The sequence below is a fragment of the Sorex fumeus genome, unplaced genomic scaffold, assembly GCF_029834395.1.
Source record: "Sorex fumeus unplaced genomic scaffold, SorFum_2.1 ptg000044l, whole genome shotgun sequence".
Lineage (NCBI taxonomy): Eukaryota > Metazoa > Chordata > Mammalia > Eulipotyphla > Soricidae > Sorex > Sorex fumeus.
The window spans coordinates 53,280,762-53,304,086 of NW_026606101.1; the positions used below are offsets into that span (position 1 = coordinate 53,280,762).

A 23,325-nucleotide genomic window follows, 5' to 3' on the forward strand; every position below is an offset into this window, starting at 1 on the left:
GCAGGATACTCTTGGTAGCTTGCTGGGCTCTCTGAGAGGGATGGAGGAATCGAACCCGAGTCAACTGCGTGCAAGGCAAACACCCTACCCACTGTGCTATTGCTCCAGCCATCAGTAAATTGTGCTACATTATCCTCATAAGCAGGATTTCTATGGGAACGATATTTTCAACCTTTCATCAGGTCCCTTCAAGAAGAGAAACTTAAAGACCTAGCTTTGTTGAAGAGGTATAGTTAAGTCTTACACTTAAGTTGTTGTGTCTCTGTGTCCTTTTCCTTTGTAAATTAGAATAGTACACGAGCTTTCTATTATTCCATAAATCAGATGAAATATAGATTAGAACCCTCTATAAATTTGTATTTTTGCAAGGGAAGGACATGGTGAAAACATATTTGTGCCATCACTTTTAAACTTTTTTTCACATATTATCTTAAAAAATGAAGTGACATGAGCATGCTTACATATATTTAGTTATGGGTAGAATCAAAGGAGATGTGAAAAATGATACTCACTGACCATCTGGTGAAACCAGCAGCTCTTTACTATAAAGTTGCCATCAGTAGCATCATAATAGTTTTTTGGGGGCTAATTACATGCATGTTGGATTTAAATTCTTAAAACATTTCCCACATGTGGCATTCAACCATTTCCTGTACTAGGGATTATCTCCATTTCACAGTGAAAGGTGGAAGCAGGAACTGTCACCTGTGTTAAAGTCTGATCTCTTAACTATTGAGCAATGGTGACTTTGTTGCACTGATTCCACTTACAGTCAACATTTTGTCTACACCTACCCACAACTTGTAGGTAGACAGTGTACTATTTCCTCCCCTCCTCCCTCCCTACTTCCTTTCCTCCTTTCCATCATTCCTTCCTTCCTTCCTTCCTTCCTTCCTTCCTTCCTTCCTTCCTTTCTTCCTTCCTCCCTTCTCCCTCCCACCTTTCCTTTCTTCCTCCCTCTCTCCCTTTCTTCTTTCCCCTTTCTTTCTCTTTCAGTCTCTTTCTCTTCTCTCTTTCTCTCCTTCCTTCCTTCATCCTTTTTCCATTACTGTATTGTTGAATTACTCTCCCAGACTAATTTCAAGCACCAATTATTTCTGAATCCTTTGTTGACCACTAAAAGTAACCATTCTTTAATTTAAATAGATGTTATATAGAATTATATTATATAGAATAGAAATATAGCACAGCGGTAGGGCGTTCGCCTTACAAGCGGCCAACATGGCCGACCCGAGTTCGATTCCTCCGCCCCTCTCGGAGAGCCCGGCAAGCTACCGAGAGTATTCGATATGCCAGACACAGTAACAACAAAGTCTCCAATGGAGACGTTACTGGGCCCGCTCGAGCAAATCGACGATCAACGGGAGGGCCTTTACCTTTACCTCCAACTTAATACATATATCTGTACATACATATATATATGTGTGTATATATATGTATGGGGGTATATATTATATATATATTATATTACCCCATGTTAATTAGGGTTTAAAACAAGTTACTTTTTTCTAGCCAAAGAGATATTCAATGAACTAGAAATCCTGTTTTTTTTTTCTTGCAACTAAAAGAAGTAATTTTTCTCATAATACACATGAAATTGTTGATTGCTTGAGGAAAGGTTCTGTCTTGCTCATCTTTTTAATTTATATTTTGCCTAAGCAATGTCCAGGTGTTAATCCTAGCTACTTTCTTAATGGGCCACTCCTTGCAGTGCTCAGAGAACCATGCAGTGTTCAGGGAACCATGCAGTACTGTAGATTAAACCTAGGCCTCCTGCAGGCAAAGCATGTGCTCTAGCCCTCTGGTGAAGTTTTACTTATCTTTGTGGACCAAGTATTTTGTGCAGTGTCCAGTTTATATGGGTTTTAAATAGAATTCATTGGCATCGTAACATAAAAATGTGACAGACATCAAAAGATATTTGAGAGGGAAAAGAGCTAGCACAGGGAGTAAGGTGTTTGCCTTATTTACAGCTGACGCTAGTTTGATCCTCAGCACTGTATATCATCCCCTGAGCATGTGAGGAGTGACCCCTGAGCACAGAGCCAATAGAATGCCCTGAGAACTGCAAGGTGTAGCTCCAAACTTCCCCTCAGCCCTTGTCCCCTCCCTAAAGGAAAAGATTTTTGAGTCTCATAATCAAATCAACTGTTTTAGGAAAATGCTAGTCCAATCACTGATATTAAGATCTCTCTGGACACATGTAGAGTGTGAACTGAATGGAGAGATTAATACTTAGGAATCTCTTGCAAGAGAAAGGGTGAGAATAAGAATGGGAACTGACAGAGGGTATGGTGCTGCCAGCAGGTCAATCTGTATGTGTGAGGCGAGTGCATCAGCAGCCTGATGGCGCCTTCAGACTTCCAGATACCCCAAAATTGTTGCTGTGCCTTTGGCTAGACCCCAAAAACTTGGGGCAAAGTTTACCAAGAAAGTAAACAGCCAAAAGTTAGGTATGTGGGAAACACACCCACAAACCACCTCTGGCTCAGTTATATAATTGGAGGCATGGCCTCTCTGGTTCCTGATTGAACTGCTTAATGGCCATGATCCCAGAGACTCAGAAACAAATCTCAAAACCCAGCGACTTTTGGCAGAAATGCATCCGGTCCCTGCAGTAGGTTACTGGTGCTGGGCCAACCCAGGTGGGAATAGGTTTTGGGCCTTGGCCTGTTCCCCCTGGCGGCCTGGTGGCCGCCATCCTCCAGAGGCCACTGGGCAGTCTGGTTTGGGCCTGCAGTGACGAGACATGCAGGGCCTCACAGGATGAGGGTGGAGCCAGTCCTGTCCTCCTCACCCCAGCGAGAACCCATGTCATCGCCCATGAATGGCCTCTCTGGCTCCTGATCAAGCTGCTTATGGGCCATGATCCCAGAGACTCAGGAGCAAATCTCGGAACCCAGCAGGTTTTGGCAAAAATCCCTCCAGATTTAAATGTTAAAATTTTGGAATTTCAAAATCATGTGGCCACTACTGCAGCCACGCGACATCATGTTATTCATAACCAGCAATAGAACACAAATTGTCTACTGTGCCTTTTCAGCAGAACTGAGTGTTGGGGTAAAATCTCAAATAATAATGGTGGGTCTGGTGTCAAAATATTGAATGTGATCAAAGTAGAGAGTAATGTGGAAATCATCTGCCCCACAGGTAGGGGGAGGGTGTGGGACAGGGATATACTGGGGTTGTTGGGGGTGGAGAATGGGTACTGGTGAAGGTACGGGTGTTTCATTGTATGACCAAGACTTAGACCCGAAATCTTTGTAACTCCTCTCATGTTATTCAATAAATAAGATTATAAAAAATGAAAAAAAAAGAAGTAAGGTGGAGTTCATGCACAATTCAATCAGCTAATCAGCGGCTGAATAAATAGCAGTACTCCTACATTAAAAAAAAAAAGAATGACCGTCCTTCATGCCCTACCGAGGTCAACAGTTGCCCCCCACGAGTGGCTCTCCGGCACAGCCATGGCCCCAGAAGCACAAGGACTTAATGCAGAAAACCAGCAGCTTGGAGCAGAAAAGCGAACAGACTATGTGTTAATTCCTGCCATCTTGCCTGCCCGGAGGGGAAAGGGTGTTGCCCCGTTCGCCCTTTCCTCTCTGGAAAGAAAGATGGCTGCCGCTTGGGAGCTTTGTGGAGAGCAGGTCTGAGCGGGGGTGGGGGCGCGACTGAAACCTCATGGGACGGGAGGGGAGGGGGGAGGCGTTCCGGCCCGTCCTTCACGCCCTACTGAGGTCACCAGTTGCCCCCCATGAGCGGCTCTCCAGCATGGGCATGGCCTCAGAAGCACAGAAACCAATCTCTTAATTATCTGACTCTCAGTAGAAATACTTCCAGGGTTAATAAATAAAATAGCAGAAATCCAAAACCGCGTGGCCTTGATAGCAGCTGCAGGACATCATTTAATTCTTGAACTCAGCTGTAGAAAGCAAACCATTTCACAATGCTTTTTCAGCATGGCTGATTGGGGGGGGGGTAAAGTCTAAATAATAATGGTGCAACTTTTATCGAAACAATGAAGCTAGTCAAAGTAGATAGAGTGTTAACTAGAATTCATCTGCCCCACAGGCATTGGTGGGGGGTGGGGGGGTTTATTGGGGTTCTTCGTGGTGAAAAATAAGTATTGGTAAAGGGAAATGTGATTGATATTTGCATGACCGAGACCTAAACCTGAAAGCTTTGTAACTTTTCCCACAGCGATTCAATAAATAAATAAATAAATAAATAAATAAAAAGAATGAGAACTGAGTTGCTAACAATGGAAAGAAATGAAGAAGTGTTGACGACACGAAAGATAAAGGGTTTATAAGAGTGGCCAAGATTAGTACCAGGAGGTTTTCTCCATGGCTTGGAGGCCAGCCACACATGCTAGGGGAAAAGGCAGCTCAGATAGAGAAGGGAGCACCAAACAAAGGGTGTTGGGAGGATCCTCCCAGGATGGGAGAAGCATGTGGAAAGTAGACTATAGACCAAACATGATTGCCACTCAATGCCTCTTTTGCAAACCACAACACCCAAAAGGAGAGAGAGAACAAAAGGGAATGCCCTGTCACAGAGGCAGGGGGGATAGTGGGTTGGGGGGTGGGAGGGATACTGGGACCAGTGGTGGTGGAAAATGGGCACTGGTGGAGGGATGGGTATTTGATCATTGTATAATTGAAATCTAAGCACAAAAATTTGTAAGTCTATAACTGTGCCTCATGGTGTTTCACTAATAAAAATTTAAAAAAAGATAAAGGGTTTATGGAGACTAGTGACTTTATGTCATGTGACTTTAACAGATACTAATTAAGCTATCTGCACTGTGGGTGTGAAGTGGGGGGAGGGAGTGAGAGTGAGAGAGACTAAAAAATGGATTTTTATTGTCTCCTTTTTCAACAAACAGGTGTTCTAAAGTGAAATGGAAAGGAATGTGTCCTCCTGGTTCTGTCAGTAACTATAGCTCCAGAGCTCCCTTCTAAGTCTTAGTCAACCACTTCATCTGATGCTCAGTCAAAAGAACTGTAATTGGTTACATTTCTAGGAGAAAAGTCTTTTAAGGACACAGTAAATATACATTCCAGTGGGAGTATGGCCAAAGAATCAACCTTCTTTGGGCTCTAGTAACAATGGTCATAGAATTGAGCCTCGATTTCTGAGGTCTTGGATGCATAGGACTAGGTAGGCTTTGGAGGCCACCTGAGTCAATTCTGCAAACTTGTCAAAGGAGAACACAGGGATTTCTAGAATCAGTCACCTGCCTAAGCTTGGCTTAGTTAATGGAGAACGGTTATAAGAATCTAGACCTTCTGCCTCCCTGGCCAGTTTTTATGCTGTGCCCCTTGCCTGAAACATTATCAGCTGTGATTCCCATGTCTCATCTGTGGACTGCAGGAGTCCACACATTGCAGTCACATTCCAAGACAGCAGATGCTGTCGTGCAGATGTACACGTCTGGAAAACCAGGCACTGCAGGAAATCAGGCAACAGAGGAATTTTTACAAAATGAGAACATCAGGACCACAGTCTTGAGGTTATGCTCTTCTTCAAACTATTGATACTCAGTGGCCTCAGTTCTGTCATCATCAATCTGATAGACAGGAGTGAAGAAATGATCCAGAAAAAGCTCCTGTGATCTGGAGGGTCCTTCAAACTCGAGGCCAGTCAGAGGAATCTGGTTCTAGAGTGACAAACCTTCAGAACAGAACATTATCGCATCAAAGGAAAAACAGCAATATTTTAATGTTGCTTGGGAAAGCACAGCATAGAATTATGTACTTGTGAGTTTTCTTTGGAGGATGTCTCTCTAAGGCATCCCTGGAGACTGTGGTAAGCTCTTAATAGAGTGCTTGTTGCCACGGAACTTTGAAATCTGCCCATTATTACATGATATCAGTGATTTCTGAAATTATCCTAAGTAGGATAATTGGGGCTTGGGAGGGTCACCTGGAACATTCTGGCAAGGAGGATAGCATTGGCGTTCTGAAATTTATGGGGTTTTTAGGGATCATCTCACCTTACCTCTTCATTGAAGAGATTAAAGACAGAATTTTGGAGAAGGGTATTGAATTAACAAAAGGTGGGATGACATGTTCCTACTTTATTTAGATTAAAATGGCAAATGTTTCTCACATATATCCAGGGGAAAGACATGTTCTGGGTGTAGAGGAGAAGTAGGGTAATAGAATAAATTAACAAGTTTCACTATAAGTAAAAGGCTTTGGGGTTGAGGACCTCAGAGAACAGTGTACTGCTAGTCTTGTCCCTGAATGATAAACTTGAATTTCATATCTAAGCAATGGGAATGTAAGCTCAAGTTCAGCTATAGTTCCTGCTCCATGTGACTTTCAAGTGACCATAGAGGATGAATCTAAAGGGTAAGCTTCAGAACCATCTCCCATCTGAGTTACTCCCTGAAGAGGTAAGGTACGATCCCTAAAAGTTCCATATTGTGCCTACCCAAACATTTGCTTGCAAGGGAGAAGAACAACATCAGCAACAACACCCTGTGACTTTCTAAGTCTACAAAGGGGTCTTGCAGACTGACATGTTGTGAAATTTTGACTCTAGAAAGGAAAACTCTGTGGGGATAAGTTTCAGGTCCATTACGAAGAGAGCACCAGTTATCAGCCAACAAGAGTATAACCTCCAAGGAAGGAGGCTCAGATCTGATGGCTGCTGACACTTCTGCAAGGAGGTTAATAACAATGATTGGACTGGCATTCTGGATGAGCATCAGCTGTGCAAGACCAGAAAACAAATATGCCTTGCCTTCTGTTCCCAATAAAAATTCTTGCCTTCTTCCAAAGAAACTGGAAAAAATGTGTGTATATCAGAGATGCAAGCATTAACAAGAACTGGAGAGAGGATGAGCTTCTGAGTTGTCTCAGACAGTCTCTTTGCTATGTCCAGATGTAATTGTGTAGCAAAGAGTGTTATAAAATCTTATCCATGCCAGATCATTTGAGAATTAGTGGCATTATCTGGGAAGAGAAAAAGCATTTACTGAAGTCTGAGCAAGAACCTCGGATCCTTTTAGAGAACCTGATTTCTTTTCTGGGAATTTTAGAAAGTGCCCCATCACCTAGGCGAGAAGCCATCAATTACTTTCCAAAGTATTCTCCAACCAGAAAAAACAAGCTTTGGTATATGGATTCTGGTATCCTTAACTCAGTGTTTGATTAGTTTTCAGATTCTATTGCTGTCTTTATAAGTATCTTGCCATTTCCCTCACTCTATAAGACAGCTGATGTCAGCTCTTTCATCTATCCTGTGAAGAAATTGAATTTATTTGGGGTAAAGAAATCAATTAAATCCTGTTGTATATTTATCGTGTTGCAAAAGGAGTTCTAACAGAATCACACTTGATATCTGTCTAAACAAGAAGCAAGCTTGTAAGAAATGATTGCTCATGTGAACTGAGAGTCAACCAAGGGTGAAGGCAAGGAGGGATAATAAAAATAAGTCATATTTTATGGCTAAAGAAAAATATCAATAATTTTCATGGTATTGAGACCTCAGTTACCAGGAAAAGTAAGTGTTTTCACGGTTAACAAAGATTGAAAGGGGAGAAACAGAGTTGGGGGAGTTTATATACAGCTGTGTTTGATTCTATGGAACTCAGATGAAGCCACGCTTACTTGATCTTATTTTTTCTGTTCAGGACCACTCTCAACCTAAATATCAGAGTGTGCCATGCTTTTATGGCCAGCATTATTTGAGAGAATGGACTTGTGGATTCTGCTTAACTTAATAGGTTAATTATCTGCCTTTTCCTGGAGCGTGATTCTGGCAGAAGCTAGAGTATGTACCAGAATACATAACTGACCTTATTGTCAGAAAGTTCAATTATGGATTGATGAAAACTTTGTATCTCAGTGAACAAATGTTTGATCTTTGTGATGTTTAGAAGTTGGCTCCATTTTTAAAGACATGTATGAAAACCACATGTCGGTCTAGATTATGAACCACCACCATCTCTTAGAATTTAGCTTCCTAAGCAGTAAAGACTGACTCCATGTGGGGTTGCATAACTGAATAGGGGAGTGCCAAAAGAAACTGGTAATAGTAAAAGACTTCTGGAGGCACAATGACTAAAATGTAATGAATTTGATGTGCTTCTGGCAACACTCACCCATGCTGCATTTCTCAGGCAGAAAAGGAGTCATGAATGAAAAACATTTGAGAAGCTCTGTCTTAGAGTAACCAGCTCCACCTCTTCATCTGTAAGTCTTTATAATATTACCCTCTTCTAGGTATAGATCTCTTTGTAAAGGCCAGATTTTTTATTTTTATATATTTTTTAAAATTTTATTGAATCACCATGAGATAGTTACAAGCTTTCATGTTTGGGTTACAATCACACAATGATCAAACAACCAGCCCTCCACCAGTGCACATTCCCCACCACCAATATCCCTGGTATACTTCCCCCTTCCCACCCTCCCTCTGCCTCTATGGCAGACAATATTCCCCATACTCTCTCTCTACTTTTGGGCATTAGGGTTTGCAGTACAGATACTGAGAGGTTATCATATTTGGTCCATTATCTACTTTCAGCACACATCTCCCATCCCGACTGATTCCTCCAGCCATCATTTTCTTAGTGATCCCTTCTCTATTCCAGTTGCCTTCTCCCCTTTGCTCATGAGACAGGCTTCCAGTTATAGAGGGGACAGATCTTTTGTATCATGAATTCTCATAGGCCTTAGCAGGAACCTGTGAAATTTTGTTTTGATTTATTTTACTTATATATTATTTTTAACATTTTATTTATTTATTTATTGTTTTGAGGCCATGCCTTTCAATACTCAGTAACAAATCTCGTTTCCCCCATGCAGAGCATAAACGTTAGCCCATCTGAGCCATCTCCCTGATCCTCCGTATTACATAGTACACCCCCAGAACATATCTATCCTATAACTAAAAATTTATGTCCTTTGATCATGCTCAGCCTCTTAACCTACTTTTCATACCATGACCGGAAAAAGCACCAGTCTGTTTTCCATATGTAGGATTGTTTTAAGGGTTGATTGGGACAGTCATTCAAATGCAAAATGTGATAATGTACCTGATAAAGTCACTACTTTACTGTTGGTCAGGTAATTTGATTAGCACCACATCAACTTTTATGTAATGACTGGACTGTAGAAAAAAGGAAATTGTAATAATATAAAAAGTATAAAACTACTCTAGGGTGATATGTAAAAACCTCTTTCAGGAAGTCAAAGAAAGTTTAGAAAATAGGTTCTTAGATGTCTACATTTTTTTAAAACCAAATATATACAGTCTTGATAAATTTGATTTCTTAAAAGTACTTTAATCTTTCTTAGTTCCATTTTATCTTTTGGAGTATAAGTAAGTAAGTAAGTAAAGGCCCTCCCGTTGATCGTCGATTTGCTCGAGCGGGCCCAGTAACGTCTCCATTGGAGACTTTGTTGTTACTGTGTCTGGCATATCAAATACTCTCGGTAGCTTGCTGGGCTCTCCCAGAGGGGTGGAGGAATCGAACTTGGGTCAGCCATGTTGGCCGCTTGTAAGGCGAACACCCAGATTTTATTTGGAGGTTCTGAGGAAGAAGGGAGGTGGAGAAAGAGAGAGAGCCAAGATTCAGAGACTATAAAACCCAGCTCCTGGAAGCGCGCAGCCGCATTTGCGGCCGCGCGACATCTTGTCATCTCATTCCTGCTTTAGACAAACTGGCAGGCTATCGAATGTAACCTGCCCACACAGCAGAGTCTGGCAAACTCCCCGTTGCGTACCCAATATGCCAAATACCAGTAACAATGAAGGGTCTCATTCTCCTAACTCTGAAAGAGCCTTGAATATGACACTTTTTAAAAAAATCTCAGGGCTAGGACAAAGAGATATTACTGGGGCCTGCTCGAGGCAATCGACGAATAACAGGATGGTTGTGATTGTTTTGATTGTGAGGAAGAAGGGAGGTGGAGAAAGAGAGAGAGAGCGAGAGTGAGAGAGTGAGCGAGAGAGAGGAGAGAGAGAGAAATACATTCAAAAGTTGAAAAGAGAAGTGGGCTTCTCCCGAGTGGAGAGGGAGCCCCAGCATTAGATATGAAAGTATGAAAGTACACACCTCAAGAGGGGAGATGCACTTCCTGCATGTACTCAGGCACCACATGTGCTTGCTTGGCAGGAACACGGAGCACATGGACTTGGGTAGCGTATGTGTGACTCAGTCCCACATTTGAAAAGCAGATTTCCAATCATGACACTTGCTTTTTTGGAAGAGGGGGAAATATTGGGGTTTTGGTCCACGTCCTGAAGTCCTTGAGGCTTACTCATGACTCTGTGTTCAGGGATCACCCCTGGAGGAGCTTGGGGACCATAGCAGGGGCCAGGAATCCAACTGGGGTTGACTGTATGCGGGCTAAGCACACTCCTGCTGTTTTCTCTCTGACCCTGTGACATTGTTTCTTTTCCTTCTAAATTCTAGGGAATGTTTTTTTGACATTGTAAGCATCTCCTGTTCTCTTCCTGATGTTTTCTGTGCTGATAGTGACAATTTTTCTATCCATCCCTGACCCATAGCATGACTGATAAAATCCAAAGCCATTAACATGACATTCCAGAAATCTTCAGCGTTTGGCCTTAATTCAACCTTCCAAGATCACATCCTATTGCCTACTATTGCATATTCTACATTCCCAAAACACTTGACCATTTCTTAGGGAACCAGGGAACCTTTCTAGTATCTTAGTTTTGGAAATAATTATGACTGTTTTTCAGTCTGATTTATTCTTACCTGAGGTTTCTACTCTTTTCTGCATACTGAATTAAAGGTGACATTGTATGAAAAATTAGCGGAAACATTTATGACTTTGAGAACAGAGAGTAAAAACAGAGGATATGTTTGGTAAATTATATTTTGCTAGCTTCAATTTTCATCATGGTTCTTTCTGTGTCTGCTCATTTGGCCTGCACCTAAATAGTGCAACTAACCTTCGTTCAACCTCCACCGCCCCCCCCCCCCCCCCCCCCACACACACACACACACATTATCCTGTGTGTCTGTCTCACTGGGCTGAGACTTTAGAATGTGAACACAGCGTTTACTTCATTTGGGCTTCTCAATCTCCTTGCAGAACATTCAATAAATAACTCCTGATGGGGAACATCAAGCGGGGGTTGCTCACCTTCACGTAGTCATATTCACAAAGGTAGGAGGATTCCAAGTTGAAGTGCATGAAGTATAGCTTGATTCGAAATCCCTCTGGAACAGTGATATTCCAAGTTACCTCAGAGTCACTAGGATAGGAATCTGGGTAGCCAGGGGACTGGATCTGGCCGAACATATTGTTTAGCTCCACAGTGTGGGCCAAAGCTTTTACCAAGAAACACAGAGCATGACAGAGAAGGAACCACCTGAAAGACAAATGGATCTACTTACATTCACGAACACAGGTTCTTACATCTGAACTAAATCAGTGCCAGCGACCATGTTTTCAGATTATTCTGTTTCTGACCTTCTGTGATTACTTTTCTTCCCTGAGCCTTGCTTACCCCATCCACAGGACAAGAAAATTAGACCATTTCCAAGGTATCTTTCCATATTACCCCTTTGAAGATTTAATGGGGACAAAAATTCCCCCAATAAGTCACATTTAAGATCATTTGCTGTTGAAAATATAAACTCTGGAGTGGGAGAGATAGTGCCGTGGGTCGAGTAGTTGCCTTGCACTTGGCTGACTCAAATTTTATCCTAAACACCGTATATGGTCCCTGAGCTTCTGTGGGAGTGATTCAGAGGTAAACCCGCTGGGTGTGGCCCCAAAACAAAAATGAAACTTTCATAAGTAAGGTGAGCATTATTTTTATTAGTTTCACTTCATTCAGGAATCAAAAGCTATTGCTTCATTTTTTTCTAAGAAGTAATGTAATATTAGGATGAGACAACAATAAGACTTGTGAAATCTTAAACAGATTTAACAAATTAATCAAGATATTTAAAATCCTTTCACTTATTATTAGTTTTTTTAGGGGGAGGGGATGAGATCACACTTTGCAATCTTCAGGAACTACTCCTAGCCCTGTGTTCAGAGGTCACTCCTTGAAGTGCTGGATGGACGATGCGGTTCCAGGGATTAAACGTGGGCCTTCTGCATGCAAAACTATCTCTCTGGTCTACTTAAGAGGACTACTTCAAAACCTTACTATTTATTTCTACTTGTAGGAATCAGAGAGATAATGGGCGGTTAAAAGAATTACATGAGGGCAAAGAAAACCCAATACAACTTAACAGAACACACCCAAAATAACAGATAACAATAATCATACATAAAGACAAAAACTAGTTAAAACACCAGCACTGCACTGTAGCACTGTCCTCCCATTGTTCATTGATTTGCTCGAGTGGGCCCAGTAACATCTCCTTTGTGAGACTTGTTACTGTGTTTGCATATCGAATACGTCACGGGTAGATTGCCAGGATTTGCCGTGAGTTAAAACACCAATGGAGAAATTCAATACATAAAGTATATTATACATCATTCTCTGTATGACTTAGAGCCCTTGAACTGTAGGCTCCAAAGTTAGCATATAATGTTCCTCCCTAACTCCAAATGATTTGCCTTTATGCATTTTGGAAATGTAACGGCTTCTCTTCAGTCCATTAATTTTGACTTCTTTATCTGGCCTATCATCTCTTTCTTTTTTTCTTTCTTTCTTTCTTTCTTTCTTTCTTTCTTTCTTCCTTCCTTCCTTCCTTCCTTCCTTCCTTCCTCTCTTTTTCTTTCTTCCCTCCCTCCCTCCCTCCCTCCCTCCCTTCTTTCTTTCTTTCTTTCTTTCTTTCTTTCTTTCTTTCTTTCTTTCTTTCTTTCTTTCTTTTCTGGGTCACACCCAGCAATGCACAGGGGTTACTCCTGGCCCATGCATTCAGGAATTACTCCTGGCAGTTCTCAGGGGACCATATGGGATGCTAGGAATCGAACCCGAGTCAACCGCGTGTAAAGCAAACACCCTACCTGCTGTTCTATGACTCTAGCCCCCTCTTTCTCTCTCTCTCTTTCTCTCTCCTTCCTTCCTTCCTTCCTTCCTTCCTTCCTTCCTTCCTTCCTTCTTTCTTTCTTTCTTTCTTTCTTTCTTTCTTTCTTCACATCTGCCTGTTTTCAGGGCTTACTACTGGCTCTATGCTCAGGGTTAGGGGAACCATATGTAGTTACAGGATTAAAACTGGGGGTGGCAACACACAAGGCAAGTGCTTCCTCCTGTACTCTTTCTCTGACCTTTTGTTGTTTCTTGATCAACTTCCCTGATGGTTCTCTCTTCCTTTATATAGTTTAGCAACCATCTCCCAAAGCTGGTCTTCTAAAGCGCAGAAGGGGCCATGCTGCTTCACTGTTTCTGTGGAGTAAAGTATTTGCCCCTGCATGATTGATGAGGCCCTCTTTGATCCTATGATATCTGCCTTGCTGGCATCATCTCAGTGGTGGTCGTGCTCTGTATTATCATTTTGGGACTGAACTATTCCCATCTAAGCCTTAGCACCACTACTCATATCCTGTTCATTTCTCGCCTGCTTGTTCTGCTTATTCTATACCACCCAGACTCTGTAGGACCTTTCATGCTTCCAGATTCCACAGCTTTCTGTCCACGCCTGCATTCGAGCATTGTTTTGGTCACAGTCTCTCAAGGTAGATGAATCTGCGCCCAAATATCAACTTTTCTAATTACTGGCTATTATAATCTGAGAAACCTGTCTCTCTGAGTCCCAGTTTTCTCATATGTAAAAGGACTCATGTGAGCATTAGAGACAATATACACATGATCTACTATAGAGGCTAATATATAATTGATGATGAATAAAAGAATGGAAGTGGGCACAAAAGCATAAAGCATAAAGAGTCAGTGATGACTTGGAGCTAGATCAATAGTACAGGGGGTATACATTGCCTTATATGCAGCAAAGCTGGGTTTTATTCTTGGCATCCCATACGGTCATTCCACCAGCACCACCAGCACTAATTAATAAGTGCAGAGCCAGGAGTAACCCCTGAACACTGCAGGTGTAGCTCAAAAACAAACAAAAAAAACCCACTCCCACAAAAACTTAGTGTTAATAATCACATCTCTGCTAAATAGTATGTTCCCACCTATGCTGTATCCTGAGTATGTAATGTATATTTGTGTTTAATATACACATGTAAATTATATATAAATATAGGACAGCTATAACCATGTGCATAGATCACCTAGCTGTTTCATATAATATTTACATTAAAGATAAATAGGTTAGTGCAAAAAGGCATGTAAGGATATTCACTAGGTAATTAACAGTAGTTCTTGCTGAAGTAGGAATATGAATATTTTTAATTTAATTTAGCGTAGAAGAAATATTTGCTTTTGTCTAAAAGGACCTTACATTTTTTTCAATAAGATGTAGATATTATTTTTTCTCAAGAATCAAATTTTTTCCCAAATCCCTTCAGTGGCAATATGTGACATGCAATTAAAGAAACAAGATCTTTTCATCTAATATCTGAGGCACTTTTTTGTGTATTTGTTTGTTTTTGAGACATCTCTGGAGATGCTCAGGAATTACTCCTGGCTCTGCTCTCAGGAATTACTCCTGGTGATGCTCAGGAGACCATCTGAGATGCTAAGATCCTTGGGATCGAACCTAGGTTGGCCATGTGCAAGGCAAATTCTCTACTCATTGTACTATTGTTCTGGCCCAAGATTTGTACAGTTTTGATCTAGATTTCTTGGGTGGCCCTCAAAATGATGGTGGGAGAATGAGGAGCAAGGGGAGCAGAAACCTTGAGTAAAGCAACTACGGCCCTCCTGCTGTCTCCAGGGGAAGGTAGTTCTGGTGGTGGGATGTGCTTAGGACCAGTCAAGTCTGCCAGGAGCACTGTACAGCATGGATGCTAGGGTCCCAGTAGCCCCATATGGCAGCAGTCAAGCTGCATTTGATGTCTGCTCATCTATACCTCATGGGAATCCATCTCCACTACCTGAGCGGGGAGCTATGGCTTTTTGAGCCACACCTAGAAATGCTCAGGGGTTTCTCCTGGCTCTGCACTCAGGAATCACTCCTGCCAGTGCTCCAGAGACTGTATGGGATGCAACCCAAGTGGGCAAATGCAAGGCCAGCACCCTACTTGCTGTATTTTGGCTCCAGTCCTGAGATTTTTGTTTTGTTTTGTTTTTCAACCAACTGTGGCGACAAGATGACAGAACTACACTGACAATAAAGGAGATAAACTGTCCAGTGAGTTAGTAGAAAAATTTAGTTCAGAAACACTAATGCAAGTTTTAGGTAACACCACTATTAGGAGAAAGAAAAAAAAATCTCCCAATGTTGACTACGTAGTGGAGTTGCAATTTCTTTCTGTCTGGGCTGGGGAAAGCATTTATCTTGTGGCAGAGTCATTTAAGGTCTCAGTTTCTTGATCTATTTAGTGATGATAATAATGACCACCCACAGGGCTGCTTATCAAAGTAAAGGAGGTTGAAAAGTACTTTATTAACAGTCTAGCTCTAGGCAAACATTAGTTCTGATTACTCCATTCTTCTGTTTTCCAGAAAAGCAGGGTTTAGGACTGAGCTTTGGCTCCCAAATCACACTTTCCTGCAATAGTGACATCCAGATTATGCAAGGCTGAAAGGTCAACTTTCTCCATGTCTGCTTTTTCCATTGGGAGGAGACTGAGTATCCTAATTTTGATTCTGTCAAGAGTTGACTGCTAAGAGCCCCATGTAGGCCCAAAAGCCCAGGACCACGTATGGTAGGCAACTGATCAGCACGGGAGGAAGGCCTGGGAAGCTCTCTGTTCAATTTTGTTTGCATCTCCAAACGGTTTCAAACATATGAAACAAATAGCTCCTTCCATGTAATGGGCTTGAGCATATGCTTGCTTGTTTCAGAGACTGCAAGTCAAAGAATGTTAGTAATGGCTTTCATCCCTCATCACACACTGATTACTTTTTTTTTTTTTTTTTTGCATCTTATACACAGGCACTGGCTGGGCAATTTTTTTTCTTTCTTTCCTTTTTTTTTTTATTAGCGAAACACCATGAGGTACAGTTGTAGACTTATAAACTTTCATGCTTGGGTTTCAGATATACAATGATCGAGTACCCATCCCTCCACCAGTGCCCATTCTCCACCACCAATGATCCTAGTAGCCCTCCCCCACACCCCCATCCCTCTCACCTGTGGCAGGGCATTCCCTTTTTGACAACGACTATCTATTCTCTAGTAAATCAAAAGTTTAACTACATTTGTGCTTGAAATGTCAAAAGCAATACAGACTCGGGGATTTTGTAGGCTCCATAGTTGGAGCAGGCTACTGAGAATGCATACAAATGCTGGCCTATGTTGATGGGTGTGGAATAAGTAGCACTGTCTATTCTCTCCATTCAACTTACACTACACCAACTATTCTTCAGAAGAGGAGTTTAAAAAGGATTGTGTGGATCCCTTTGACAACACTATTATTTGTCAGAAAATAAAAAAGTTAACCCAAGAGGTGATATGTCATGCCCAATACCATATGGTGAATTAGCTTCAACAGAAGAAGAGACTAACAAAAAGCTCACAGCGGATGCTGGGTCTATGCCCATATCATGCCTAGGCATCTGGCCAAAGCAATTAATCCTGTGAAAAATAATTCAAAACCCATGGCTTTATGCAGAAATTTTAAAAATATACTAATACCAAATGCCCTCCCCAGCAGATCCCAGTTTAATTGGTCTGGCATGAGTTGCAGTCAATGGCATCTTTTAAAAGCAACACAGATGATTCTAATACACAATAAGGACTATTAGTTGTCGGTGTGGAATGATACACTTAGTTGAGAGTCTGATGGAATACAGTACCAAAAAATTCTGGATTCGGGGCCCAAAAATGCAAGTTTAAATCTGGTATTTTTCAAGATGATCAGCGTGGCTCTGGGCTAGTTGCTTGACTGCTTCCACCTCACTTTTCCACAAAGCCTTACTTCCTCTGAAATCTAAAGACCAGATGAAACCCCTGAGAAATGATTCTGAACACTCTGAAATGTTGTCCTCACAAGAGACAAGATCCTTTAGAGACTTCTAGGTGAGCACTTCTGTGGTAGTGGTTTTTCTAGTTAACAAGCAAGCTCAATCCAACCAATTCAGTCACTAAATTCAATATTTATTGATTGCCAAAGAGAAAACAGAAATTAGGCTAGGTACTGGTTGGACAAAGATGAACAAGTACCTTAATGATCCTGTACCTTAAAGAAAATTTAGTCATGGAAGGGAAGGGCAGCATTTAAACAAGAAGACACTTCGAGGACAATAAGAGATAGAGCTCCAAATGACAGAGGAAGTGAAGGGGATACAAAGGAGTAGCAGTCAACTAGGGGATGGGGACCAGGGAAGAGGAGGTGATGCTTGAGGCAATTCAAACAATACTTGTCTCCCTCAATGGAAAATTAGAGGGAGGATTGTTCTGGGGAAAAAAAGGTGAATGAATATGAAGATGCAGAATTGTTAATCACCCCTATATTTAGTGCACCCCTATATTTAATCAAGTGGTAAAGAGGGATTCCAGTAGTGATCAATCAAATTGCCATTTCTAGGAGAATGGTACAAATTTCATCTAGTGTAGGAGAGAGGAAAATGAAACCTGGGAGGGGCTTTAAAATTTCATAGATGTGTAATTACATGTAAATTAGCGGGTGTGAAATTACATGTTAAAAAGAACAGAACATTGACATAACTTTAGAGAGCTGAGCATCTTGTTAAACTACAGGTAAAATAAATTCAAAGAGTTAACACAGCCAGAAGCCCCTCCTCTAAGGCAGTGGCAGAAAAGTTGTTAGCTGACCTTGTAGGAAAAGAAACAAATAAAAATCATTCACCAATTTAGAAGAAATGAACAGAAAAAACGGCACCTAGGGACCTATCACATCTGTAGACTCCCCTTTTTTTTATTGTTTTTTAAATTGTACCAGTATTAATTAACAATTACAAGTTGTAAAAAAGAATCATAGTGGTTGCATTTTGAAATGTGCCCAGGAAAACTTACAAGGAATGTCTGGAAAGAAGGATCAAGTAGATAAACAGGGGCTGAGGAATTTCAAATGTTGAAGAACATGAAAACAGTAAGAATTTAGTGTCTGGTTTAGCACTCCCAAGTTTCCCTTTTCTTTCTTTCCTTCCTTTTTTTTTTCTTAAAAAAATTGTGATATCCCTTTAAGAGTCATTCAGTGCAATTCATAGCAGGATTTATGCCACCAGCTGCCTCTGATTTCAGTAAGAAATGCAGAAATTTATAGGAAACTGTAAAATGGGGACAGGTTTTAGTTTTTTAAATTGAGGTTTTCACTGTTAAACTTGTGAGGGTTTAAGTGACCGCAGAGCTGAGCTGTGGGAAGCTGGTTTCCTTTCCGGTCAGAACAAAATAAACACACAAACACATATCAAACTCATAAAGTGTTGGAAGAGATCAAGGAAGGCTCTTTGCAGAGAATGAAAACGAAAAGTCAGACTGGTGGGCAACGAGAGGAAAGTCACCTTTGGCAGCAGGCAGCACCCTAAGGGCAGCGGGAGAAATCGGAGCTCTTGCAGCAGTAGCAGCAGCAGCTGGGGCAGGATTTACACAGTCTCCTTTGCAAGTTGCCTGTCTCCCTGAGTCCTGGGGCGAGCAGGAGCGTGCCCAGCCCAACTCAGAACCCCGAGGTTTGGAGGAGAAATCTCTCTCGGCTCCCTCCGCAGGGCATGCAGGTGAGTCTGTCTGGAGGCAAGGTCAGACCCTCTGGGCGACTTGACACCTGGTCCCCCAAAGGGCACCTTGTCCACTCCAGCACTCACCTCATTTTCCTGTCTCCAATGCTCCAGCTGCCAGACCTTGGTCCCCCTGGGCCTGACGTGTCTGTGAGTTTGTCCCCGGAGTGGTGTCAGCGATGCCTTATCTTTGTTCTGAGGTCCCCGTGTGTCTCTAGAATTGGCTGGCATTCTCCATTCAGGTCACGCCTTCCCCTGCCTGCAACAGATCCCCTCTCCCCCTCTCTCCCTCCTCTCCCTCTCCCTCTCCCTCTCCCTCTGCCTTTGCCTCTCCTCTCCCTCTCTTTCCCTCACTCCTCCCCTCTCCCTCCCGCCTCCCCCTCTAGCTCTCTCTTACACACAGAGCAACTTGACAGAACAGATTCTGTCTTATTCCGTATATCTGTTCTTCCAGTTCCTTCTTTTATCCTGTGTGGCTGCCTGTAGCTCTTGAAAGAAATAAAAATCACCAAGGGACTCAGATAGGTGTCTTTCCCTTCTCCTCCCCTCCCTACCCCCCCACCTCTCACCCAGTCTGTCTCTCAGAGGGTGGAGGGGGACAATCAATTTCTCACTTTAGTCTCCCTTGCCAGATGGCTATAGTTTTCTGCTCCCCCTCAGAACGCCATTGAAAACACATCAATTAAACAGAAATAACCAAAAAGGGAATTCTAACAACTGCACTAGGAGAGAGGAATGAGTGAGAGCCCAAGTCTGGATGAGTCTGCCTGTCCAGAGACAAGATTTTCAGTGTACACAGCACCGACTCAGAGCAAGGGAGCAGAGTCCTCCCTGGTCAAAACTTCCTCCTCCCGACGTGGGCTATGTACTGACTCCAGGTGTGCACAGGTTGAATCCAGCCCAGACAGGCTCCAGAGCAGCGCGTGAGCTCCATTGCCCAAGGGTGGAGAAAGATTTAAGCTTGTACCCAATGTTCCAAATCTAAACTGAGCAGAGCAAAAAGAAATGACTCCCTGCACAGTGATACTGATCTCTACCGAACAGAGGATGTTGGGGTGCAGTGTTACGCACAAACATCATCTCAGTTACCTCTACCACTGTGAACGCCATAATATTACAGTCCTTTTCCAGATGACTAAACTGAGGCTCAGAGAGCTTGCACAACTCATGCAAGTTTCCAGCTCTTGATTACTCCTTCGCTAATTGAGTGCTCTGCGTCGGGCACTGTTCTAGTCCTGTGTTCACTTCCTTCACTCTTCTTTACATTTTGTGAGAAGCAAAGTTTTCCAGATGAGGAAACTGACCGCAGAGATGACGTAACTTGCCCGAGGTCACAGGGCTAGAAAGTGATGGGTGAAGAATCTGAGTCTTGCCCACTGTATCTGAAGGCTTCTCATTAATACATGCTTAGGCATAAGGCATTTATGTCTAACGTAATATTCACAGAGAAACTCAGTGCAAAGTCTGGGGAAAAGAGCTAGACTCCAAGTCAGAATATAAGTAATCTTTCCTTTCTATGCAAGCGAGCTGTTCTTTTTGGATCTCGAACTCAACATCTCTGATTCTGTTTTCTCATGAAGAAAATGGGGTTTACTACTAATCAGAAAGGAGATTGTTTCTCAGTAACGGCTTCTACTGTGCAAGTCCAGTGGCGTACCCGAGAATGCTACCACTCACCCCCAAACTAGGAGGTAAACACCTGCACTACCCACCCTCTGGTAACCAATTTCAGCACATTTAGAATACAATGACTTGAATCTCTGCTGGAATACCTTTCCCTTGATCTTCATCCCTTTCAACTTCTCTCTTTTAACACCTTAGCATGCCAGCGTTCCCAAGCCTGGCATTACTGAGAGGTTGTGGTCCATAGTATGTGTGCAAGTCCATGAGGTGAGAGAATGTTTGAGCGTAGGCAGTTTCAGCAGAGGTTGTGTTTATAATGTGGGTATAAGTTCGTGAGATGAGGGGATGTTTGAACTCAGGCACTGTTTTAGCCAAAGATTGCTTTCTGTTTCAGGCAGAATAGCAGGAGAGGGCGGGGAAGTACCTTTAGAAAGCCCATTAAGAAGACTTACAGTCTCTTTAGACATCAAATAAGTCCTACAAAACAACATTTTAATGATTTAAGTGTAAATGAATCAGAAACACATGGTCTGCATTTCTCTTGGAATACACAAGGGTTTTTCAAACTGAAGGAGAAAGATCTTGGCACAAAGCACACTGTGTTGTGCACAGGGCTCTGTCCATTACAGACATCCAACCCCTCATTCACACAGCAGCTGAGCCGGCCTTCTCCTAATTTAGGGCACATAGAAGGAAATGCCATCATTTGTTCTGGGCACAGAGGAAAGTAAGAGCTTGGGAAGGAAAGCCATCAGCTTCTCCTTGTGAAGTGTCATAGAGCAAGTGAGTCTCCCAGAATAATTTCCTGGCTGTGGTTTTTTCAAGACTGCCAATATTAGATAGGGAGGCATTTGAGACTTGTTTCAAGCCAAAGTTCTGCCAATATGGAGCAGATCTGATATGTGCGTCCTTGGGAGTTAGCCAGGATTGGAAGAAATCTGCACAAAAACAGGCACAGGGCGGCTCACTGAGTGATCTGGGTGGGTGGGATTCTCATTGGGTGGGACTACATTGGTGATAGTCCCCTGTGCTTTTGGCACGTCCCTTGGGTGTCATTGATGGGTCATGAGGATTGGATTCAGTTGAGATCATGGGACAGCTATCAACATGGCTGTGAGGACTAAGGGATACAGGGAAGATGATCAAATGGATTGCTAAAGACCTATAAAGAGAGTTGAAGAGTCCAGAGTTACCCGCTAATCTTGACCCTGGCTTTATTTGTGATGATATTAGTGTAACATTACCAGGATTCAATCACAGCATTTAGAAAAAGTCATGTTTAAAAATTTATTTATTTTTTTCAATAATACCAATATTATTGTTTTACACTTGCAGGACTACTCTACCATATTAACCACTTTGCCATTATCTCAAGTTCCCTTCCCCTGCTTAGCATGCTCAGATCACAGTTCTAGTGACCATATTGTGTTTTGGTTCACATTTGGTTGTACTCAGGGCTTATTTCTGGATATTCACTTAGGAATTACTCCAAGCAGGCCCAGGGGACCATATGTGGTGCCAGGCATCGAATGGTGTTTAGTTACCTATAAGGCAAACAACCAACGCACTGTACTATTACTCTGCACTCCAATTATAATTTTTAAGAGACTCCAGCTAGTTTTTAAAAGCTTATATGTGTGTGTGATATGCATGCATGTTACATTTATACATATGTTATATGTGTGTATTATATGCATGTATGTTACACATATACATATGTTATATATGTGTGTGATATGCATGTATGTTACATATACACATATATTGCATATTAAATGCATACATGTAATGTTGTGTATGTATACACACATATATGAAGAGCTAATAGTGTATTATTTAGAATAATAAAACATAGAATGACATATGTGATCTCAATGTCCTCAGATTATATTTAGGGAAAGATTTCAGAAAGTTGCTGTGCTGTGGCATTCTGACCACTAGAACCCAGTTTGGTTTACATGTTCTGCTGAAGTATTTATTATATGCAACTCTTGAGCTGAAACTTTCTGGAATTCCGTGAATGTATCAGCAGATGCAAAGTATCCAGACAACCAGCTTTTGTTAGCAAAGTTTAAAACACAGCCTTATAGAACATCTAAGCAAATGCTAATATACCAAATAGAGCATACCTTAGAATTAAATTTCAGGCTGTTCGATCAATAACTGATGATAAACTGAAAGCCAGGGTTCCAGAACCTATCAGATTCTCAGAAAAATATTAGAAATATCTGGACTATTCCTCCTTAGCTTCAACAGTAGAGCTTTAAATTCCATGAATCTAGGATGGAATCTGAATATATAATTCAAAAAACTCTATGCCGGGGTGGCATGGGGGGAGTGGGGGGTGGGAGGGATACTGGGATTAGTGGTGGTGGAGAATGGGCACTGGTGGAGGGATGGGTGTTCGATCATTGTATAACTGAAACCCAAGCACAAAAATTTGTAAGTCTACAACTGTACCTCATGGTGTTTCTCTAATAAAAAAAATTTAAAAAACTCTGGGGTATGATTTTGCCACTTTTTAATAGATATAATGTTACTCTTACATTGATGACAACTTAGATTTGATGAAATATCCTTAATAATATATACTTTGCATTATTACACTTAATGATCACATCTTTGTACAGGTAAAGACATTGAGATCCCTAGAGACTAAGTCTACCAGCAAGAAGACATGGAAGTCTTGAGTTCAGGCCTGCAGACCCCCAATTCAGAACTATATGCCCCATCTGCAGATTCCTGATCTGCCTGTGGAATCTGAACATTTATGAGTCATGTTTTTATGCAACTGACAGATTTTAGGGAAAAAAGAAATACCCCCTGTTTCATAATGAACTATTAGGCTTAATTATGGATTGAACTGTCCCTCTTCCTCCTACCATCCTTCCCTCCCCCTCTCCCTCCACCCCATCCGCCATCACACATATACCCACTCTCATTCATATATAGAAAGCCTAACCTAAACCTTAGTACCTCAGAATGACTTTTTGGAGATAAGAT

The 23,325-nt window shown here is 41.9% G+C and overlaps 1 protein-coding gene across 4 annotated transcripts in view; it reads right to left on the reverse strand.

Moving 5' to 3' along the window:
• The window catches only part of MASP1 (MBL associated serine protease 1), an 89,720-nt gene extending 70,748 nt beyond the window's left edge, over positions 1 to 18,972 (reverse strand). For all 4 annotated transcript variants that reach the window (XM_056121335.1, XM_056121334.1, XM_056121336.1 and 1 more), the window contains exons 1-2: positions 18,787 to 18,972; positions 11,136 to 11,364 (exon numbers count right to left, since the gene is read on the reverse strand). In XM_056121335.1, the coding sequence (XP_055977310.1) occupies positions 11,136 to 11,364; positions 18,787 to 18,791 (234 nt within the window). In that variant the 5' untranslated portion in view covers positions 18,792 to 18,972. The remainder of the gene's footprint in view (positions 1 to 11,135; positions 11,365 to 18,786) is intronic.
• Positions 18,973 to 23,325: the final 4,353 nt, after the last annotated feature.